General features: G+C 54.4%; 1 protein-coding gene across 4 annotated transcripts in view; it reads right to left on the bottom strand.

The window, feature by feature from the left end:
* The window catches only part of LOC133758036 (core histone macro-H2A.1), a 66,002-nt gene extending 46,013 nt beyond the window's left edge, over positions 1 to 19,989 (bottom strand). For 3 of the 4 annotated variants that reach the window (XM_062189102.1, XM_062189105.1, XM_062189106.1), the window contains exons 1-2: positions 19,881 to 19,989; positions 10,083 to 10,287 (exon numbers count right to left, since the gene is read on the bottom strand). In XM_062189102.1, coding sequence (XP_062045086.1) covers positions 10,083 to 10,254 — 172 coding nt within the window. In that variant the 5' untranslated portion in view covers positions 10,255 to 10,287; positions 19,881 to 19,989. The remainder of the gene's footprint in view (positions 1 to 10,082; positions 10,288 to 19,880) is intronic. The other variant, XM_062189104.1, reaches the window with a different exon arrangement.
* Positions 19,990 to 20,864: the final 875 nt, after the last annotated feature.

The following is a 20,864-nucleotide window of genomic DNA, read 5'->3' as shown; positions in this document are numbered from 1 at the left end:
TTGGTAAGAATACAGCATGATCCCCAGCATAGGACAACTGCCCAACAAAGTGCTAAGAAGAGGGGTCTGGGGCCTAGTCTGAGTAGTGTCTACAGCAAGGACAGCCATGCAAACAAGCAAGGGCTGGGGTGGGAGGTCGGCACCGTGGTGCAGCTGTTGCTTGGGACACCCACATTTCATGATGGAGGCCTGGCTCCAGTCCCAGTTACTGGGCTTTGACTCAGTTTCCTATTAAAGAGCATCCTTGCAGGCAGTGGATTGATGGCTCAGGTACTTGGGTCCCTGCCACCTATGTGGGAGACGTGCATGGAGCTCCAGGCTCCTGCCTTTCGTCTGGCCCAGCCTTGTCTGCTTTGGTAATCTGGGGAGTGAACCAGCAGATGGAGGATTCCTCTCTGCCTTTCAAATAAAATGAATAGAAATCAAAAACAGATAACAAATGAGCAAGGGATGCAGGAATTCAGAGGGCCTTGGAGCGAAGAGCCGGGCCGGACTGTCCTCCTCCTGCTGCTCTGTTCTTAGCTGTGTGAGTCCAGCACACACTGGGTATCCCAGGTAAGAAAGTGGTCAAGAGCCTTGAGACTATGCTCAGGGCATGAGACAGAGCCACTGCAGGCTCTGCCTACCCCAGCCCACCAGGCTTGCTAGATTCTTTCCTTCCCACATCAGAAGTGCCAGGTGGACTGATGTTGGCTGAAGTGACTATGCCACAGCTGAGGAAAGGGTTCTATTTCACTCGCAGGCATGGGGATGAGGATGGACCGTGGCCCAGTGGCTAACACCACAGGGGTGTACAGCATCTGACCAAGTAAGAGGCCACCAGTCACACGAGCTGAAACATGGGATGCTTACTTTGTGAGCCAAAACCAGATGGCAAGGCATGTTTTCCACAATTACCCCCTTTGTCCATGGGTTTCATTACAGGATGCAGTCAGGTCCCAAGGCCGGGCCCCATCCAGGCTGTTAAGGGACCCTGCTTCCTTCTCAGCTCAGAAGCTGGCCCTGTCAACTTCACAAGTACCCAAGTTCCTGCTGGCAGCTTCAAACTGGAGGTGCTTGCTGTCTGAGGATGCTGGTGTCTGAGAGAGGAATGTAGAAGTTCTGGACAGCAGAGGGGAGGCTGAGGTCCCACAGTGGGGGATGCAGAGAGGCAGGGCTTGGGAAAATAGAAGAGGAGGAGTCGGAGATTAAGAATACGCAAATCTGAGTTCCAAGTATCTTCAACACTTTGTAGATTAGATCTAACGAAGACAGCAAAAATAATCCAGCCACAGTCTCATCTTGTAAGAGTCAGACACTACGTCTTTAATAGACCAGCTCAGCTATCCAAATCAGTGGTCACCTTGGGGTGGGAGGGAGAAGGTGTCCATGCATATTACAAGACCACCAGTCTTGGGGGCTGGAAGCCAGTGTTTTCCATCCTCCTCAATATCACTGGGAGGTAGGCTGATGCTCTAAGGAGTGTGATCAGGCTAGGAACAGAGTTTCTGAAGCTTCTTTACTTAACCGCACCTCACAGCACTGCTTCTCGTGGGTTTCACACACAGCAATGTCTCCTACACCACCTCATTCAAAGGACTGATGCAGGTTTTCCTTTAAAGGTTTCTGTGACAAAAGCTTGGGAGCCACTATACGGCACATCTCCCTCCCTCTGGGATTCACAGTGACACCAGGGTGGTGAAGGCTCTGGTCCACCAGCAAAGAAAGCTGACTCAGCTGTTCGCCATTTATGTAAAACAAGTTCCTTTCTGAGGACTTCATGCAAGTTACTCAGGCACCGATGCCCAGAGAGGGCATGGGAGTCCAGTCACCCTGACTTCACACTTTCACCAGTCATCACACACCTAGGTGGTGCCCAGTGCAGTTTGAGTGACGCTGACACAGAGGGGCCTGGGCCCCTAATTTAAGATGCTTGAATCCCAGGACAGGTGCTCCATGCTCTTCCACACAGTTCTCATGCATCCTACATGTGAGCCTCAACAGTATCCCCAACATCAACAAAAACTGGGGGAAGAGGGCAAAAGCCATGTCACAGGTTTCTTAGGTCACGTGACACCCAAGCACTACCAGCACTCAGGAGAGAAGCTCCAAAGACGCTTGCTGAAATGAACTAGAATCATCTTCCCTTAAAAAAGCATTAAGAAAAAAAAAAGCTCCACGGTGTTATGAGGGCAGAGACAGTGGCTGGACAGAGGCTATCCCTGACTGCCTCCACTTCCCCATGAGAACATTCATTTTTATATGCCAGTGTTGACTATGAATGGTGGCCAGATGGTCTGACGTAGTACCAATCCTCACAGTAACCCCAGCACGGGCCTGCTCTATCCCCCAGGCTGGAAGGTCAAGAGCCAGAGCTAAACAGAAGGACAGAGTAAGGCCCAGCCTGGGGCACTGAGACAACAAGCTGACAGCACCACACTCTGCAGAAATGCTCGGGGCTCCAGAGCTGCAGGCACAGGATCTGGGGAAGGTGCTGTCTGGCCACCAGATCCTCAGTTGTTCCAGAGCCTGCCTTTTCCATTTAGGTTCAGCAGATGACTGGGCCCTGCACCCACGAGAAGATACCAAGGCCAGCCTCAAATTTCAGATCCACCCTCCCATGTGCCCCCCAGCTGTGAAGCCCTAATTAGGAGACCCTGTGTGGCCCCTGAGCCCTAAGAACATGCTCTTCACAGTGGACCATGTGGCTGGGTGTGGACAGACCCTGGCTTGGAGGGCAGCTTCTGGTTCTCAGACTTTTGGACTGGTTTGGCCACAGCTCTGCCCTCACAAAGTGCTAGGACTCGGCATACTCAGCTCCTGGCTAACCTAGATGATCCTGCACAGTTTCCAACCATGTGCCAGGAGCTCAGGACAGGAAGAGACTTGGACACCAGACAGGAGTCTAGCAAAAGGGCATGTGGGAGTGCCAGGGTGATGGGGGCTTTCAGAAGGGGTAACCAGGGGTCTCTTTAAACAACCCAGAGGGAGTAAGCCTGAAGCTGCCAAGAGGTTCTCGGGTGCCAGGGGAGAGCAGCATGCAGGAGTGGGCGGGACGGCTCCTGTCATCATCACTAAGGGAAGTAGACAGTCCAGGCCCACAGCAGCCAGAACAGGATTCCTGAGGACTCCCCTCCTCTCCTGTACTTTAACTTTCACGTTAATTGTTAACATTTGGGCATGCACAATATACAAGCATCAGTAAGTACTTCACAGGCATGCTTTCACTTCATCCTCATAAAAACCCTATGAGAAAGCTACTATGATCCACACTTTATAGATGACAAAACCACAGCACAGACATGTAAGTGACCTGCCTAAGGTCACAAGTATACAACGCAGCTCTGACACCAGGGCCCCATCCTTAACTATTCAGCTCTTGAACACAGTCAAACCTCAGGGGGCCCCAGGGCTGGCCACCAAGGAGACATCAGCTCCCCGCTTCAGAAGCGATTGGCCCTTAGTGGCCCCTGCAGGTGGTGTTAGCAACCCAAGTACCCAGAACTCGCCTTGTCTCTCCTCTGGGCCCTTCTGAAGTCCAAAGGCCTGGCCCACCTATTTAAAATGAGCATCCACATGGCACAGCTCCATCACCAAGTCCATAACTGTTTATGCCACCTGAGAGAGTCTGGGCCAGTCCCTTCACAGGGACAAGCAGGGCAGCTCCGGCAGCTGGGGAACAGGCAGCCCCAGGAAGAGCTTCCTGACTTCCACTTACAGGGGACGCCCCCTGCAGCAAAGGCAGACCTGCATCATCACGGCCTTTTTCTCGCCCGTAGCTGTCTCCGGACAGGAAGCTCTCTGGGGATGGGTCTGGCACCTATCTGGGCAGGGCACGGCACGGGCCTCAGTGAGGAGCTGCTGAGTGGGGGAACTTGCCTCAGTGGTCTGCACTGTGTCAGAATGTGATGCCTACGCCACGTCCTTGACTGAACCCCAGGCTGCTGATTCACCAGACTATCCCTGTTTCTGCAGTCCACCTACACTCTGGGAAGGGGTGGCACTCGGCAGGCACAGCAAGTGCAGGTGGACAGACGGCACAGCCTCTCCCCCAGCTCTCACAGAGCTGCCTGGCACTGTCTGGCTCCCCAGGTCTCAGCTGGGGTCTCCCCCATAGAAGAGTCTTCCCGGGTCACCAGCACCCTCTTTTCACCTGCTTACACCTCTCAAAGCATGCTACATCCTGTAAGCATCGGGCTACCTCAGACTAGACTGCTCCACAGAGCACAGCAGAGTTCTTTCTGCCCTGGCCGCTCCTACACTCGCTGCAGAGCCTAGCACAGTGCCTGGCAGGCACAGGCGCTCAGTGTGTGGGATCCATCAGACGTTCTTCAGTGAAACAAACGCACAGGCAGAGTGGAGAGAGGGCTTGCTCACCCTTCCTTCTCACTCAGGGCCAAAACCGAAGTTCGGAATGGGCAGATGGCCACAGCACCCACCCACGTCTCAGCCTGACACCTCCCAAGAGCACCCATGTGGCTGTGCAGCACCAGTTTGAGGGGCAGGGCACAGGAAAGTTCTCACTGGACATGGCCCCAGAGCTCAGCTCCTCCCCCACCAGGAAACAGGACACACGTGACCACCACAGTGACTGAGCACAGGACATTCTGTGTGGTCTCTGGTGTCAGGCTCCATGTTATGGGCAGGCGTCAAGCAACTATCAGCTCAACAACTCAGCTGCACACACACAGAAGAAATGGCTGAGATTCAGCCAACTCCAGCCCTGAGGAAAGGACTTCACAACATTTAAAATATGTATGCTAATATACCTCTTCTGTCATACACAGGAGTTGATACGGTCGATGCCAAAGTAAGAATCTGCACTGAGCTACAGTGACCGGCTGCCCTGACTGCGCAACTACACACGTGCAGAGTAGGAATCTGCACTGAGCTACAGTGACCGGCTGCCCTGGCTGCGCAACTACACACGTGCCAGGGTAGGAATCTGCACTGAGCTACAGTGACCGGCTGCCCTGGCTGCACAACTACACACGTGCCAGGGTAGGAGTCTGCACTGAGCTACAGTGACCGGCTGCCCTGGCTGCCCAACTACACACGTGCCTGAGTAGGAATCTGCACTGAGCTACAGTGACCGGCTGCCCTGGCTGCGCAACTACACACGTGCCAGGGTAGGAATCTGCACTGAGCTACAGTGACCGGCTGCCCTGGCTGCCCAACTACACACGTGCCAGGGTAGGAATCTGCACTGAGCTACAGTGACCGGCTGCCCTGGCTGCCCAACTACACACGTGCCAGGGTAGGAATCTGCACTGAGCTACAGTGACCGGCTGCCCTGGCTGCGCAACTACACACGTGCAGAGTAGGAATCTGCACTGAGCTACAGTGACCGGCTGCCCTGGCTGCCCAACTACACACGTGCCAGGGTAGGAATCTGCACTGAGCTACAGTGACCGGCTGCCCTGGCTGCCCAACTACACACGTGCAGAGTAGGAATCTGCACTGAGCTACAGTGACCGGCTGCCCTGGCTGCGCCACTACACACGTGCAGAGTAGGAATCTGCACTGAGCTACAGTGACCGGCTGCCCTGGCTGCGCAACTACACACGTGCCAGGGTAGGAATCTGCACTGAGCTACAGTGACCGGCTGCCCTGGCTGCCCAACTACACACGTGCCAGGGTAGGAATCTGCACTGAGCTACAGTGACCGGCTGCCCTGGCTGCCCAACTACACACGTGCAGAGTAGGAATCTGCACTGAGCTACAGTGACCGGCTGCCCTGGCTGCGCAACTACACACGTGCAGAGTAGGAATCTGCACTGAGCTACAGTGACCGGCTGCCCTGGCTGCGCAACTACACACGTGCCAGGGTAGGAATCTGCACTGAGCTACAGTGACCGGCTGCCCTGGCTGCACAACTACACACGTGCCAGGGTAGGAATCTGCACTGAGCTACAGTGACCGGCTGCCCTGGCTGCGCAACTACACACGTGCCCGAGTAGGAATCTGCACTGAGCTACAGTGACCGGCTGCCCTGGCTGCGCAACTACACACGTGCAGAGTAGGAATCTGCACTGAGCTACAGTGACCGGCTGCCCTGGCTGCCCAACTACACACGTGCAGAGTAGGAATCTGCACTGAGCTACAGTGACCGGCTGCCCTGGCTGCGCAACTACACACGTGCAGAGTAGGAATCTGCACTGAGCTACAGTGACCGGCTGCCCTGGCTGCGCCACTACACACGTGCCAGGGTAGGAATCTGCACTGAGCTACAGTGACCGGCTGCCCTGGCTGCACAACTACACACGTGCCAGGGTAGGAATCTGCACTGAGCTACAGTGACCGGCTGCCCTGGCTGCGCAACTACACACGTGCCAGGGTAGGAATCTGCACTGAGCTACAGTGACCGGCTGCCCTGGCTGCGCAACTACACACGTGCCAGGGTAGGAATCTGCACTGAGCTACAGTGACCGGCTGCCCTGGCTGCGCCACTACACACGTGCAGAGTAGGAATCTGCACTGAGCTACAGTGACCGGCTGCCCTGGCTGCGCCACTACACACGTGCCAGGGTAGGAATCTGCACTGAGCTACAGTGACCGGCTGCCCTGGCTGCGCAACTACACACGTGCCAGGGTAGGAATCTGCACTGAGCTACAGTGACCGGCTGCCCTGGCTGCGCAACTACACACGTGCCAGGGTAGGAATCTGCACTGAGCTACAGTGACCGGCTGCCCTGGCTGCGCAACTACACACGTGCACGGCAGCTGGGATAAGGATGGCGAGCGTGGCTGCCAGAGTCACAGTCTCGCTCCCGTCAGAACGGAGCCTCTGGCCTTGAGCACTGGGTTCAGACTGAGAACAAGCCGGGCACAGCAAAGAAAAATGAACAGATTTTCTACATGGCACCAGCAGTTGTTGTCTGAGACATGATGGAGCTATGATTACTCCCTCACACCCCAGAAACACGAGGGAGCCAGAAAGAAGAAATGAAACTGAGGTTGCATTTAACCTAGTGACAGGTACCTCAGGGCACGCAGGAGCCAGGAAATGTGGCTGCCCCGGCTTGCACAGCACGTCAGTCTCCCCATTATGCTCTAACACATCCCCTTTGACTCTCACAGAAGCCCAGAGCTGACCAAGTGGGACAGTTGTCTCCATTCAGCTGGAAGGAAATGGGGAACAGAGAGGCCCCCTCTAGGTCACCCAGCATAAAACTGGTAGGCAAGAACCAGAATGTCTTCTGTTTGCTATCGGTGACCCCTCCCCGGGTCCCTGGCTGCCTGACTGCCAATGCTATACGTAACTTTCCTCGGTGAGACGCCTGCATTCTGGGCCTGTTCCCTAATCTATACGGTGAGAAGCAACAAGAGGAGCTCCTACTACCAGCCATGCCACCCAAGACAATGTCTGCCAGGCAGGAAGCCGAAACCTCTCCAAAGTGTGCAAACAACAGATACTCCTTAGGCCTAGAGGACTTCAACGGAACACAAAAACTTCATCTCCTTCATGCCTGTGAGGATCCTGGATCAGGAGAGAAAATCTGTTTACTATTGGGGGGGGGGGGGGCTTGGCCTTGCCTTATTGAGAGGCCTAGGAACCAGGAAATGATCCAGTTCTTTGGCTGCATCACCTTGGAAGGGTAACCCTGGCTGACTGAGTCTCTCCTCTGCTGGCTGAAGGAGGCAAGGGTGCTCCCTCCTAGAACCCACCTACCTAACTGATCACATACCGAGTGGTCAGTGGTGAGCCTTCCAGCAGGCGCCTAGGGGCTTGGTCCTTCCTCAACACCTAACAGCTTACATGCAACCCTGGGCAGTCCTTCTTTGCTCTGAGGCCTGGTTATCTCCTTCCCACAGTTTCTATGGAGCCAGAGCTAAATTTCCACCTCTGAGAAGGATCAAGGACCTCTTGGAAATAAGGCTGATTCCAAGACTGGGGAAAGGAAAGCCAGGACTGAAACATTTCATCATGTTAGGCAAGGAAATGATCAGAAACTGATGGAAACATGGAAAAAAAGACCTAAGACTCAGCCTGAAGGTCAAATGTGAGATAATATGGGCATTAAAATGAGCATTGACAAGAACAGAATACAACCCACCAAATTAAAACAAAATCATGAGCCAACATTGATAGTATCAGAAAAGGGAGGGTGGGTAATGGAAGGACTCCTACTTATGTAAGAATATCAACTAAGAAATATAGATATAGGAAATTTCTGTGATTTTTTTCACTATTTTATCATCATGATGGCATAAGAGGTTCTGGTGAGATAACAAAGAACACTAAAGCTACTACTGGGCCAAAGAACTGGGATGCAGGATGCACAGAAACCAGCAGACACCACTCCAGCTGAACCAGCAACCTCATCACCACCAAAGACAGGACAAACCCACATGAGGAGCCTTCTGGGATGACCCACCATCCCTGATGCTTCTCCTGCCAAAATGTTTAGCCTGGGTCTGATCCTGAGACCAACCTAGGTGGAGGACTTTTAAAGAATACCTGGCCCACACTCTTCAAAAATGGCAATGCCCAGTCCCAAAGGGACAAATATCCTATGTTCTCTCTGATCTGTGACAACTATCAGAGCACCTAAAAGGAAACCTGTACAAGTGAAATTGACACAACGAGAATCAATGACTTGATCAGCCCTTGTCTTAACTGTCGAGGAACAGTTTATTATTTTATTTTTTTACCATTTTCTTTTTCTACTTAATACCATTTGTTGAAGTCTTCACTTAACACAGAATTATTCATAGGTGTGTAAATACAACTAAAAATAGATCCCAGTAAAAAACAAGAGTGGGAATAAGAGAGGGAGGAGATGTACAGTTGGGCACACGTTCCATCGGACCTACCCCTAAGGGTAAAGCTAAAAACTTGCCATGGGACTCCAAATCCCATTAAGCTGGGTGGTACTAATTCCATCTTACATGTTAAAGGGATCGTTTTAAGTGTGCAACTGATCATATAGATAGAAATAAATGTCAAAGGGATCACATAAGTAAGACCAAGTGTCTGGTAATAACTATAGATAGAATTAAAAAGGAAAAAATGATCCAACATGGGAAGCAGGCCACACAGCAGACTCATAGAATGACAGACATCCTAAACAGTACTCTGACCTCAGAATCAGCCCTTAAGGCATTAGATCTGCCTGAAAAGCCCAAGAGAGCATCTCAGGCACAGAACACCAAGACACTGTGGCAAAATAACCTACATGAAGGAGCTCTGTGAGTGAGATCCCAGTGGAAAGAAGGGGCCTCTAAAGGGAGGAGAGAACTTCCACTTTGCGTATGGCCCTATCTAAATACAGAGAGAGTTTGTGTACTTGAAAGGCTTCCATTGCCTTGGCAGTTCATGACAAGGGCCTCAGGTGATCAGTGACATCATAAATAAGAGTGTCAATTGTTAAATCAACAATAGGAGTCACTGTGCAATTACTCCCCAAGTAGGACCTCTGTCCTTAATGAGCTGTACTATGAGAATTAATGGTAAAACTAGTCTTCAAACAGTACTTTATATTTTGTGTGTCTGTGTGGGTGCAAACAGTTGAAATCTTTACTTAGTGTAGAGTTGGTATTCTGTATATGAAGATAATTAAAAATGAATCTTAATGAAGAATGGGATGGGAGTGGAAGGACTGGGGGGAAGAACCACTTTATTCCTAAAGCTTTACCTATGAAATCTGTATTTATTAAATAAAAGCTAAAAAAAATGGCAATGCCCTGAAAGATTAAAAAAAAAAAAAAGCTGGGGAATAGCTAAAGATTACATAAGACTAAAGAAATCCAACAGCTAGATACAATGTATCATCCTGAAATAGATCCTGGATCAGAAAAGGAAATCTGAAGAATGTTACTGGGACAACTCAGGAAATTTCAGAAGGAACTATGGAACAGCCAAAAATAGAGAGGCATCCATGTGTAAAAACTCACACTCAGGTGAGAGGAGACAAGCCAAATGGGGCAAAATATCACAATCTGTGAGCTGAGGAGAAAACCAGTCCTGTAACTTTTCTGAAGCCTCAAGTGTTTCAGAAGAAAAGAAGCCAAGAGGTCCGCTCAGTTCCTGGAACGCCCGCAGGACTGCTGCAGCAGAGCCCACCTGCCTGCTGACCCACCAGCTGACCTGGCACACTCACCTGTCAGATACTCCAGGACAGCAGCCATGTACACGGGTGCCCCCACTCCAATCCTGTACTTGGGGTGGCCCTTCTTGATGTACCGCAGCATCCGCCCCACGGGGAAGATGACTCCTGCCTTGGCAGACCTGGAGGTCTTGGTGGATTTCTTCTTCCCACCGCGGCTCGACATGGCGGTGGCCCTGGAGGCGGATCAGCAAGCACACTGGGAAGGCAAGAGGCATACCCATCAGGATCACTGGTGACAGCACGTGCCACTTCTAGTCCTCTCGGCCCCCAGCAAGGCCCAAGTCGGGCCAGCAAACACCACTGCCAGCCGCAGAGCACTCCGAGCCCAGGATACACACTCCACTGGAGCAACTGGGCCCCAGCAGAGAAGGCTCAGCTTTGCGCATTTTATACCATGACATCAATTTTATTGGCCACTTCCACTTAAATGTTACACTGACAATGGCTGCTCTTAAGTGTCTTGCCTTTATGCCACCTGGTATAAAAGAAAATGGGATTTTCTGTTTAATAATTGCATTTTCATACACTTGAGACCAGGGCTAATAAATGTGCTGAGGCCTTCATAAAATAAAAGGAAACTATGTCACCTGCCCCTAGAATGAAGATGGAAAGCCTGGTACCTAGGTTCTCCGAGACAAGCAGCATCCTTGCCTTATGGGCCTTCATCTGTGAGAGGCAAGTACAGCTTAGAGCAGACAGGGCTGCGTGTAGCCAGGAGCAGGAAAGAGCTCTCTAAGTGCTTCCAGTTCACAGGATGGGCTTGACTTAGGAGAAGAGGGGGGTGCTTCTCCTTCCCTACTCCCAACTCCCTCCAAACAGCCACCCTGACCTCTGGATGTTCTCCTCTCCGCCCCACTGAGACGAGATCCAGGTCATCATCATCCTACCCACATGGACACACACCTCCTGAAAGGTCAGCCCTCTAATTCACCCTCTACTATGCAGACAGGATGGTGTTTTGCACACATACACGACAATACTCTGGCCCAGCAGCTTCCCAGGGCTGCCAAGAGTCCTCAGACAGAACAGAACGTTTGGCCTGCCACGCACTGCCCTAACACTCCATGCCTAGCATACCTGTCTGGCTCTGCCCCAGGCCACTTAAGGTCTAAACTTAGACACAGGGAGCCCAGGGGCTTCACCACAATGTCCTCCTGCTCCTCTAACCTCTTCTGCAGCAGCTGTTCCCTTTTCCCAGGGCCTCCTTGCTCCCTCACATTTGCTCTCTGCCCTGTGCCAAGCCTTCCCTGAGGCCAGAGGGCTCAAGTTCAGCTGCTCAGTACTCTGGGCTCCATGGACTTCACCCCACAGCAACGAAGTGCATTCAAGTCCCATTTCTGCCATCAGACTGCAAGCAGGTGAAGGGCTGCCTGGACACTACCCTAGCACAGCCAATGTTTGCTCAAAGCACTCAATGCATGCATGCATTCACTTCAGGATCCATGCTGGGCACCTGTGGTCTCTGTTCTCTTGGAATTGCTGGAGAGAGAGAGAGAGACAGTAAGTGACACCACAATCTTTAAATGGCCATCATGATGAGTGTTCTTAAAAGAACCAGTGCAGCTGGCGCTGCGGCTCAATAGGCTAATCCTCTGCCTGCGGCGCCGGCACACCAGGTTCTAGTCCCGGTCGGGGCGCCGGATTCTGTCCCGGTTGCTCCTCTCCCAGGCCAGCTCTCTGCTGTGGCCAGGGAGTGCAGTGGAGGATGGCCCAAGTGCTTGGGCCCTACACCCGCATGGGAGACCAGGAGAAGCACCTGGCTCCTGGCTTCGGATCAGCATGGTGTGCCAGCCGCAGCGGCCATTGGAGGGTGAACCAATGGAAAAGGAAGACCTTTCTCTCTGTCTACTCTGCCCATCAAAAAAAAAGAACCAGTGCAAGGTATGAGGGTTCCCAGCCCATACTTCAGCCCCACCTGAAGTCTCCCCTTTGGAGCATCTATGCTTACTGAACCCAACAGGGAGGCCTCCCTGCCCTGAGAACTAAGGGCTGGCTCTGTGGTCTGTGGGCCTCCAGCTCTCACAGTCCATGCCTCTGTGACCATGGATGACCCAGGGCTAGGAGTCCTTGTTTTTCCTATGCTCAACCTTATCTGGGGGCATTGCTGGGAAATGCCATGGTCCACACCTAACATCTCTGACCCTAACAGCACTTCAAGCCATCTGCCTGACACGGTTGCAAGGGCAGCAGGCAGAGAAAGCCTGGGCAGCTATGGCTCAAGCCCTGGCTCCAGGAGCCACAGGCCTTGGGGATGAGAAGCCTGCACCGCACCCTGTCAAGGGGCACACATCACAACTGCTCAGTGAATGCCAGACAGAGTCGTAGAGGGGTCTGCATTTTCTGAAACAATTACTTGGCTGTGTTTCTTGCTCTAATGAGCTCTCCTTTAAAGCAGTCCCTGCGTACACGTGCCCAAGCTGAGAGAAGGAAATGGCGGGTGTGCCTGCGTTTTCGGGGAAAGCTGTGCCTGGCATCCTAGCAGTCTTTTACTTTCCTACCAATGTGTTTCACAGACCAACAACTCAATGCCATAAGAGTAAGAGTAAGAGCTCTTAAATCTCAAAGTCTCTGCCCTTTCAGTGGGGGAAGCCAGTGGCCAGTGATGATAAAGAGCAGCTTAGCCCCTTCCTGACTGGGGCAGTCTTTGGCGTTGTCTCCAGCAATCTTCTAGGTGCTGTCTAGGGCTGCCTCTGTGGGCATCAGGCAGCGATCCCGTGCAGAGAGGGGCCGTTAGCACACAGGTCCAGGCAGGTCGTAGGCATCCTTGCTTCTTAAGAGTGCCTCTCCTTGGCTGTCCCGCCTCCGATTCTAGCTAGGAGTCTTTGGGAACCATGCTGGGGACTCCCAGATGGTGAGGGCAGCTTGAACTCCTCTGGGTCTCTCAGTCCCCTCAGTAGCAACATCATGCACATCACTACTCTAGCACGAGTCAGCCTGGCTACTATTTCTCGGTCCCACTCCAGCTCCACAGCACCCCAGCACCAGGCAGGCAGGCTCTGAACACACCTCCAGATCCTCTCAACCTGCTCCCTTCTTTGTCCCCTATCCCCTGCCCGGGCTTGGCCTCCTTACTTCTCACCTGTTCTCCCAGCACCAGCCTTTCTCGCAGATACCAGAGGCACCTCTGTCAACTCTGATGGTCACCCATCACCCAGAGCTCCTGAGGTGGCTACTTAGGAGATCTCCAATCCATCCAGGGCCCTGTGCTCACTGTGCTGGATCGTGTCTTCAAACAGACTATTCCTCCCTCCTGCCCAGAATGCCCTCTGTCCTCATGGTGACCTGCTAAACACACGCTCACATGCCTCCTCTGCCAGGGAGCCTGGAACCTTCCTGCACCCGACCACAGCCTGGAATTGCTCACTGCACTATGTTCCCCTAGCCCATAACCTGGCACGTGGCTGTGTGCCTACCTCCCCAACTTGCTTTGATGGCAGACACAGTGTGCAAGGCATCCCTGGTGCCTGGTCCCAAAGAAAGGTCTCATGGGTCATCATGCATGTCCCAGTGCCAGCCTGATGGCAGAACAGCTTTGCTTCTCATTGAGTCAAGCTGCTCTCAAAAACAGCAGCCGTAAGTCCCTACTCTGCCAAGGGGCTGGCATGAAGACTCTGCATTTCCCTCCTCCCCGTGTGCTTTCTGCACTTCTAACTATAGTTCCTCAAGCTGCAGCCACGGAGATGCAAAAATTCTGACTAAGCCATAGAGCCTTACAACATGCAGCAACGTGTGGCAGTTTTTAAAACACCCTTTGGAAAAGTGCCTCGCAGCTGTGCAGTCTCCAGTCAAACCCAGGAGTGTGCTAGGCCCACGCCATTCTTCAGAGGTCTTGAGAGGTACCGGCCGCCGCGGCCAAGCACCCATGTAGGGAGAGAGCTGTGAGACACATGCTGTTGAGCAGCAGTGACTGACAGCCGGAAGCTCCAAGCCAGACTTCTCTATTTCTAAATACGGCCCAGCCATCGAACAACCTGTGTGCAAGTCAGGTTAACTCCTCTTAGCCTAACCTCTCACCTGGCAAGTGGAGGTAAGGTACAAAGGACCGCAAGGGTTGCTGGGAGAACAGAACCAGAGTGCATGCAAGGGTTCTGACACTTTCCTAGTCAGTGCTCAGTACTTAAGAAAACCAATGCATCTAAGATTTTTAAAAAGTTACTCTTGCAGGACCTATCTTGGACGTTCGTATAGGTGAAGGTATTGCTAACTGCTTAACAGGTGAGCCGCCACAACTTACTTCTCACTCACAAAAACCCACAATCCACGGTTGGCTGGTGCTTCTGCCCCACATACTGAGAGGTGGAGCCGGACTCCTCCCCGCTGTGACTTGGGACATCCTCAGGGCCTGACTCCCATGGCTGACACAGGAGGGAGAGACTACAGAGGGCGAGGCGTGAGGTTTTCAGGGACAGGCTGAGTGGAGCACACCACTTCTGACCATGACTGACCAACTAGAACCTGGTCACATGGGCACACTCAGCTGCACAAAAGGTTGGAAACGCCTGTAGTTATTCTCAGAAGGAAAGAGGAAACACCCTGCCTCTGTCAGATCACAAACCAATCTGAAAGTTGGCCCTGATACCAGGTCTGAGTGACCACCTGCAGCCCACAGAGCCCTGTCCCACCCATGTCTGACCTCATCTACATCCTAGACAAAGTGGCTGCCCACGCACTCTGCTTCTCTTCAGGGCACATAAGTTGCTCTTTGGTGAACAGCTACAATACCTGGTCAAAATGACAAAGACCTCCACATCCCACGGGAAGCCAGGAGCCCCCCTCCCACTGCCACTGCTCCCCCGACTCCACGCTGTGAAGACACTGATAGGACTTGGGGCAGCCCTGCATTTATTCATCACGGTACAGAAGCTGGGCTACCGTTCTGCTGTCGTCAGCCTAGGAAATAATGTTTCCAGGGCAGTCCTGAAGGGATCTCCGGGTGGCAGCTCCACCCACAACCCAGCCACAAACAGCACCCACCTCATCTGCAGAACCTCACAGCTTAGCCAGAGACAGACTACTGCAGGGATGAGCATGAGCCTCTGACCACAGGTCCTGCACAACCAAGGCACCTTCCCTCATCACACGAGGCTGGTCAGACACTGGCCATGAGGGACCGTGATAACAAGCCCTGCACTATGAGGGGCAGCAGCCGGGAAGCAGAAGGAAGCAGCCCTAGGAATCCTCACACTCACCCCTTTTCCTCCTCTCTCCTCCTCACTGTGTGGCAAACCACCCTCATTCCCACCTCCTCCCTTAGCCAGGCAGCCTGCTCAGTCTGGGACACTTTCTCCCATCCTCTCTGGAGTAATCCTGCCTCAGGGTCCTGGCACGTTCTCTGGTGACAGACCCATCATGCAGCTCCTCCCCGGCATTCCAGTGACAGTCCGGCTTGGGGCAGCCCCATGCCCAGGCCCCACTTCCCTCAAACCCATCTCTATGTCCAGCAACCAGAGCTCAGTGAGTTGGGCTGCTCACAGTTCCCTCAGTGCATACCTCATGGCGGACTTCATGGCTCAGCTAACCACACCTTATAACTTCCCTCAGCATGCCCCTGTTCTTTATGTATGCAACTGCTTTTCTCAATCTTAAAGATTCTGCAAATGCAGTTTCCAGCCCTTCCTTCCAACCTTGTCGCTACTGTAGATCCAATTTATCCATAAACTCCAAAGTCAGGGACCCCACCCTTCGCACCTGAGACAGTACAGCATCAATGCCTCATTTTGATGGGATGGACCAATTTGCTCTGCTCACCCCCGAACCTCTAGGCACCCAACACCCTGCCTGGCACCTGGCAGATACTCACATGCTGACTTGAAAGCAGCTGACATTTACAGAGGATGGGGTTCCCTTAACAAAGACGAGAGCAGCATTTTCAGATGTCCTGGACCTCAGACCTACAGCCAGTGAGACACCGGTCAAGAACATTTCGTGCACACACACCTGGCCTAATCCCTGTGGGAATCAAGACCCTCAAAGCTCAGGGGGGCTTGTGGGCCACCTCAGGGATTCCCAGGGAGTGACCCACCTGGCAATCCTGCTGGCTGAGGTATGAGTCACACTGTGGCAATTCTATGGTTCTAGAAACCTCTCTTCTCGTCCCAAGACTGACTCCGTAACACAGGCCGGAGGGAAACCCCTACCTTACTCACAGCCCTTAGAGACTGACCCATCAAAGCTGAAACAAACAGTTAAACAAACAGAGCATTCACGAAAGCCCTGCATGATCAATCATGAAGTCTTTCATTATCTAAGCAATGAATACATGCACATTGATCCTGAATGAAATATTGATTAGAACTGCTGGGGAGCCACTCGCTGGAGAGCCCTGACTCCAGCACGAGGATGGAGGAACCTGAGCCATCCGCACTGAAACTGCTGCTGCTGAGGGCGGCTGGCCCACCGCTTCCCTGCAGCCGGATAAATGCCCTCAGCTTCTCATCTACTTGTCACCTTCTCATCACCTCCCATCGTGAAGGCAACCCCAGCACACCTGACTCCGGGGTAGGACACTAATCCTGTCGACAGCATTCCCTTCTGTTCACTCTCTTCTCACCAAAGATGGACGGTGCCACTGCTGTCAGCTCCCCAGAGGCATGTAGGTATACCACACAATCACAGCTCCCAGAGCATGGGTGTACAAGCCGCACTCCGGTTGGCCTGGTAGACAGACCTGTTCTTGTATGCTACCGAACTGGGAAACACATCTCTCTCCATTCATTAAACACAACATCGTAAAATGAGGTGATGAGTGAAGAACCTACAGCCCATCCTGCATGAACCAAAGAATGGCAACAGAAGACACAGACCAACCAAGAGTATATAAGCCCTAAACCACGTATCCTGTTTCAGCAGGCATGTCTTTCTGTTAGGTTTTCAGTAGTGGGGAAAGACAAAACCCAACCCCGAGTGCCATTCACTACAAGCTGAGACACTGCCGGAGCTGGGTGGGGATGAAACATCACCAACGCACACCCCCTCAAGGGGCCGCAGCCCCAGTGCACTGAAGGCACCAGCACCTTGTTTTAACAGCGGGTCACGGTCCGTGTGCTTCACAAGCAAACTTTCCTACCTATCTCCACTCTCTTAAAAGCTGTGTCAGCCTGCAGTTCTGCCGCTGCAAGGGAAAGACACCAACAGAAAAGTTAAAACTGGGCAGGCCTTGCATCTGGAAGTTATTCAATAGTTACTGAATAGACGAAACAGTCCCAGCAAGAATAAAATAACACCCCATCTCATGGTCTCCTGCTCAGAACCCTGCAGTGGGTCCTTACTGCTTTTGGGATCAACTGTGGCTCACAGCAGGATCCTTCGGGATTCGGCCCTTTTGTCCCTCCACCCTCTTTGGACTCCCTGCCAGGGCCCAGCCACCCTGAGCCTCCAGTGGTTCTCACTTCCCCTCCAGTCTTTGTTTCTAAGAGCAGCACATGTGGTTCCTCTGGTGTCAGACACCTGTCCCGCCCTGCCCTACTCTGCCAACTCCTATTCTACCTTTCCATGCCAGACAAGGGCTCATTGATGGTCAGGTTACCTACCATTCCTCACAGAGCTACTCTAACCTCCTGCACAGATCTCTAAGAGCCCTGTGCCTCCTTCTCCCCTCAGTGCCTGCTTTCCAAGGGCGGGGACAGGGCACTTCTTGGTCATGACTGTGTAAACCAGAGCTGACTCTCATGAAACATTTGTTCAAAGACTGCAAGACACTGACCTGGCAGGCCTGACGGAAGCAAACAAGCAATACCACCCTCAGGAATGAAGGGCTGCCCCACCAGCTCCGTCCGCAACAGTCCCAGGTACCTCGCACCAAAAGAACGTGGTGGCATGGACCCACTCACTCCTGACCCTCTGCAGCCCACACGCCAGCGATGGGCCTCCAAAGACCTGTCACACAGCCTAGGGACACTGCAGTGAGAACCAGAGGCCACTGCAGTGCCGACGGATACTGCGTGGAGACGTGGGTCTTGCAGCTTGGGTTCTCCAGTTCACGTTTTTACTTATTTAAATCAATCTCCTCTAGCTGACTTTCGGTAGCGTTAGTTATGAAAGCGTTGGGAAACCCGGAGTCTGAGTCTGACCAAGGGGAAGAAAGGAGGGGCTCTCTCAAGTGCAACGGAACTCAGGGCCTGAAGAAAAGGCAGACGGAGACATGCCACTCCCTGTGCCTGCCCATGGGGTGACAGCCAAGCCAGGGAGATGGCTGTGCATTAAAATGGCACATGCGACACTCCAGACAACAAAGTTTAATACAACCTGTCCTATCTTTGCCTCAATTTTCACTAACACCCTCCTCCCACATCTCATCTGGAAAGCCAGCAGTAACAAATGTAACAGATCCAAACAAAAGGAGGGCAGAAATGTTACTCTCTCCTTTAAAACCAACTGCGAGTGTGTGTGTGTGTGTGTGCTGGGGGCTAGGGGTGGGAATTTGAAAACTAAACAGCTTTGTTACTTTTATTAAAATAAAAACTTGAAAACTGTATCCTTCCTTAGTGAAAAATCTCTTGGGCAATACAGTGCTGCCTAAGGGTGGTCAACTGTATACCACCAGCATTAATTCCAGTCGCCTGCATAGGGTGTCCATTTCCAAGTTATGGCACCTGCGAGGTGGCTGCAGTCGCTGGATTCCACCGAACTGAGTCTTGCGCTCCAACTTAGATGTTCAAAACTCCCTGGAGCAGGCGGCCCTAGAACAAAGCACTTCCTCTCCTCTTTAACCCATAAAACCTCAAACCACAAAGGTGGAAGAAAACAGAGACGCTAACAGGAGTGCCCCTCTAATTGTCTGTTGCTCTGTGCTGTTTATTGGATCATTAAAATCTTACAAGGCCTTCGCACTAATTATAACTGCTGAATTCAAGGTTCGTTTCAGCTGTTGGTAGGGAAGTCTCTCACTTTCAAAGATGGACGCAGCTTCCCTAACATCTGGTCCCAAACCTTTCGAGCTACGTACTGACCCGCTCCTGGAGTGATCTTGCGGTCCTTCTGGGACTGGGGGTGCGGTGCGCCACCCTGCACACCTGTTGTCAGGTGACACAGCCGGCAGCATCCTGCGCACTCCCCTGACCACTCCACCCCGCCCCCAGCAAGCCTCTTCGCTGCTGGGCTTCGCCACACGGGTACCTACAGCCCTCCCGAGTTACCTTAAAGAAAGGCCTCCCGACCACAAAGCGAACAAAAGGCCGATCCCGAGGCGAGCGAGAGCAGCGGGTGCTCGGGGGCCCCTCCGCCGCCCATCCCTGGACCACTCCCGGCCCCCGCCTGGCTCCGGTCCCGCCAGCGTCCATCCCCCGACTCCCACGCTGCCCTCGCGGCGCCCGAGGGCCACGGCGCGGGCCCCCTCATTGTGGCGGGGCCGGCTGCTCGCGGGCAGGCGGGCCCCTCACCAAGTGCAACTCCGCATGCCGCAGCCCCGTGGCGCCCAGACCCAGGCCGGCCGCGGGCCTCCCGCGTCCAGGGGCCCAGCCCCGCCAGACCCGGGAAGATTGGCCCGGGGAGAGGCCTCAACTGTCCCCGGCCCACAAAAGCGCCCCGGCGCGGGTAGACGCGGCGTGTCGAAGGGAAGTTGGTTTCCGGGTTTGCTTTTTGAACAAAACCAAAGGGAATCCCGCGCGGCCCGGGCAGGGCCTGGGAGGGCGCCGCACGCGCGCCAGGCCCCGGCGTGGGCCGCGCCGAGCCCAGAGGCCGGAGCCCGGCCGAGCGTCGCCCCGCAGCGCGCCAGGCCGGGCCGCTCCCGGGCACCCGCGGCCGGACCCGAGCGGCAGGGACGCAGCGGCGAGGGGCCCGCGCGGGACTTACGGGGCGGCTCGGCGGCGGCGGCGGCGGCAGCAGCACGGTGTCTCGGCCTGAGCCCTCGCGGCCGCTCGCGCCTTTTCTCTCCGCGCTCCTCGCTTGGCCCGCCCGCCCGCCTCTTCCTGCCCGCCCGCGCGCCCCGCGCTCGCCCCCTCCGCCGGCCCCGCCGCCGAGAACTGGAGCGAGTGGCCGCGGCCCGCGGCTCCCACAATGCACAGCGCGCCGCTCGTCACATCCCCTCGCGGCCCCGCGCGTCCGGCCGCCCCGCCCCGCGCCGCGCCGCGCCGCCGGCCGCCCCGGCCGTGACCCCGGCTCGCGCGCCCGCCCCGGCGGCTCCGGGAGCGGGGCCGTCCAGCCCGCCGGGCGACGGGGCGCGCGGGGCGCCAGCGGCCTTGGAGAGCAGGCTCCGGACCTGCAGGGCGAGGCGCCTCGCCGGGGCAAGCGCCCGCCGCGGGCCCGGCCTCGCCACGGAGCCGCCGCCGCCGCCGCCTCCCTGGGAGCCTCCGCCTTATCGCAGGGCGGGATACGCGGCGGCGGTTCCCACGGGATCGCGTCTCCCTCCCCGGCCGCCGCGGCCCTCAGACGCGAGCCGCCCTCCGGCTCCGTACGCCCGGAGTCTCCGCTGCGCCCTTCCCCCACCACGCCTGGACCTGCTTTGCGCATGGGAGCGGACGCTGCTGCAGCTCGGCAGACGTCCGCTGTTGGGCCCAGCTGCGCGTTGCTCGTAGAAAGGCGATTCTGGGTCGTGACACACGTTTTTAAAAACTGCAGAGTAGCAGAAAGAGGAGGGGCCGCCGCAAAGCCCATCCGCGCTTTTCCCTAGCGGGACCTGCCTGGGAGGCATTAGTGCCCCACGCCAGGTAGCTAAATAGAGGCCTTCCCGCCACTCCCCCCACCTCCGGAGGATAGAGAGCGAGCCACTGCTCCCGCCAGCCAGGCGCCAAATTTGGATAATAATACACAACCTTGGCGGGGGAGGGGGAGCTGAAG

This window comes from Lepus europaeus, chromosome 4, assembly GCF_033115175.1.
Source record: "Lepus europaeus isolate LE1 chromosome 4, mLepTim1.pri, whole genome shotgun sequence".
In the NCBI taxonomy this organism is placed as follows: Eukaryota; Metazoa; Chordata; class Mammalia; order Lagomorpha; family Leporidae; genus Lepus; species Lepus europaeus.
The sequence above is the reverse complement of the archived record's forward strand: the minus strand, read 5'-3'. Positions and strand labels throughout refer to the sequence as shown.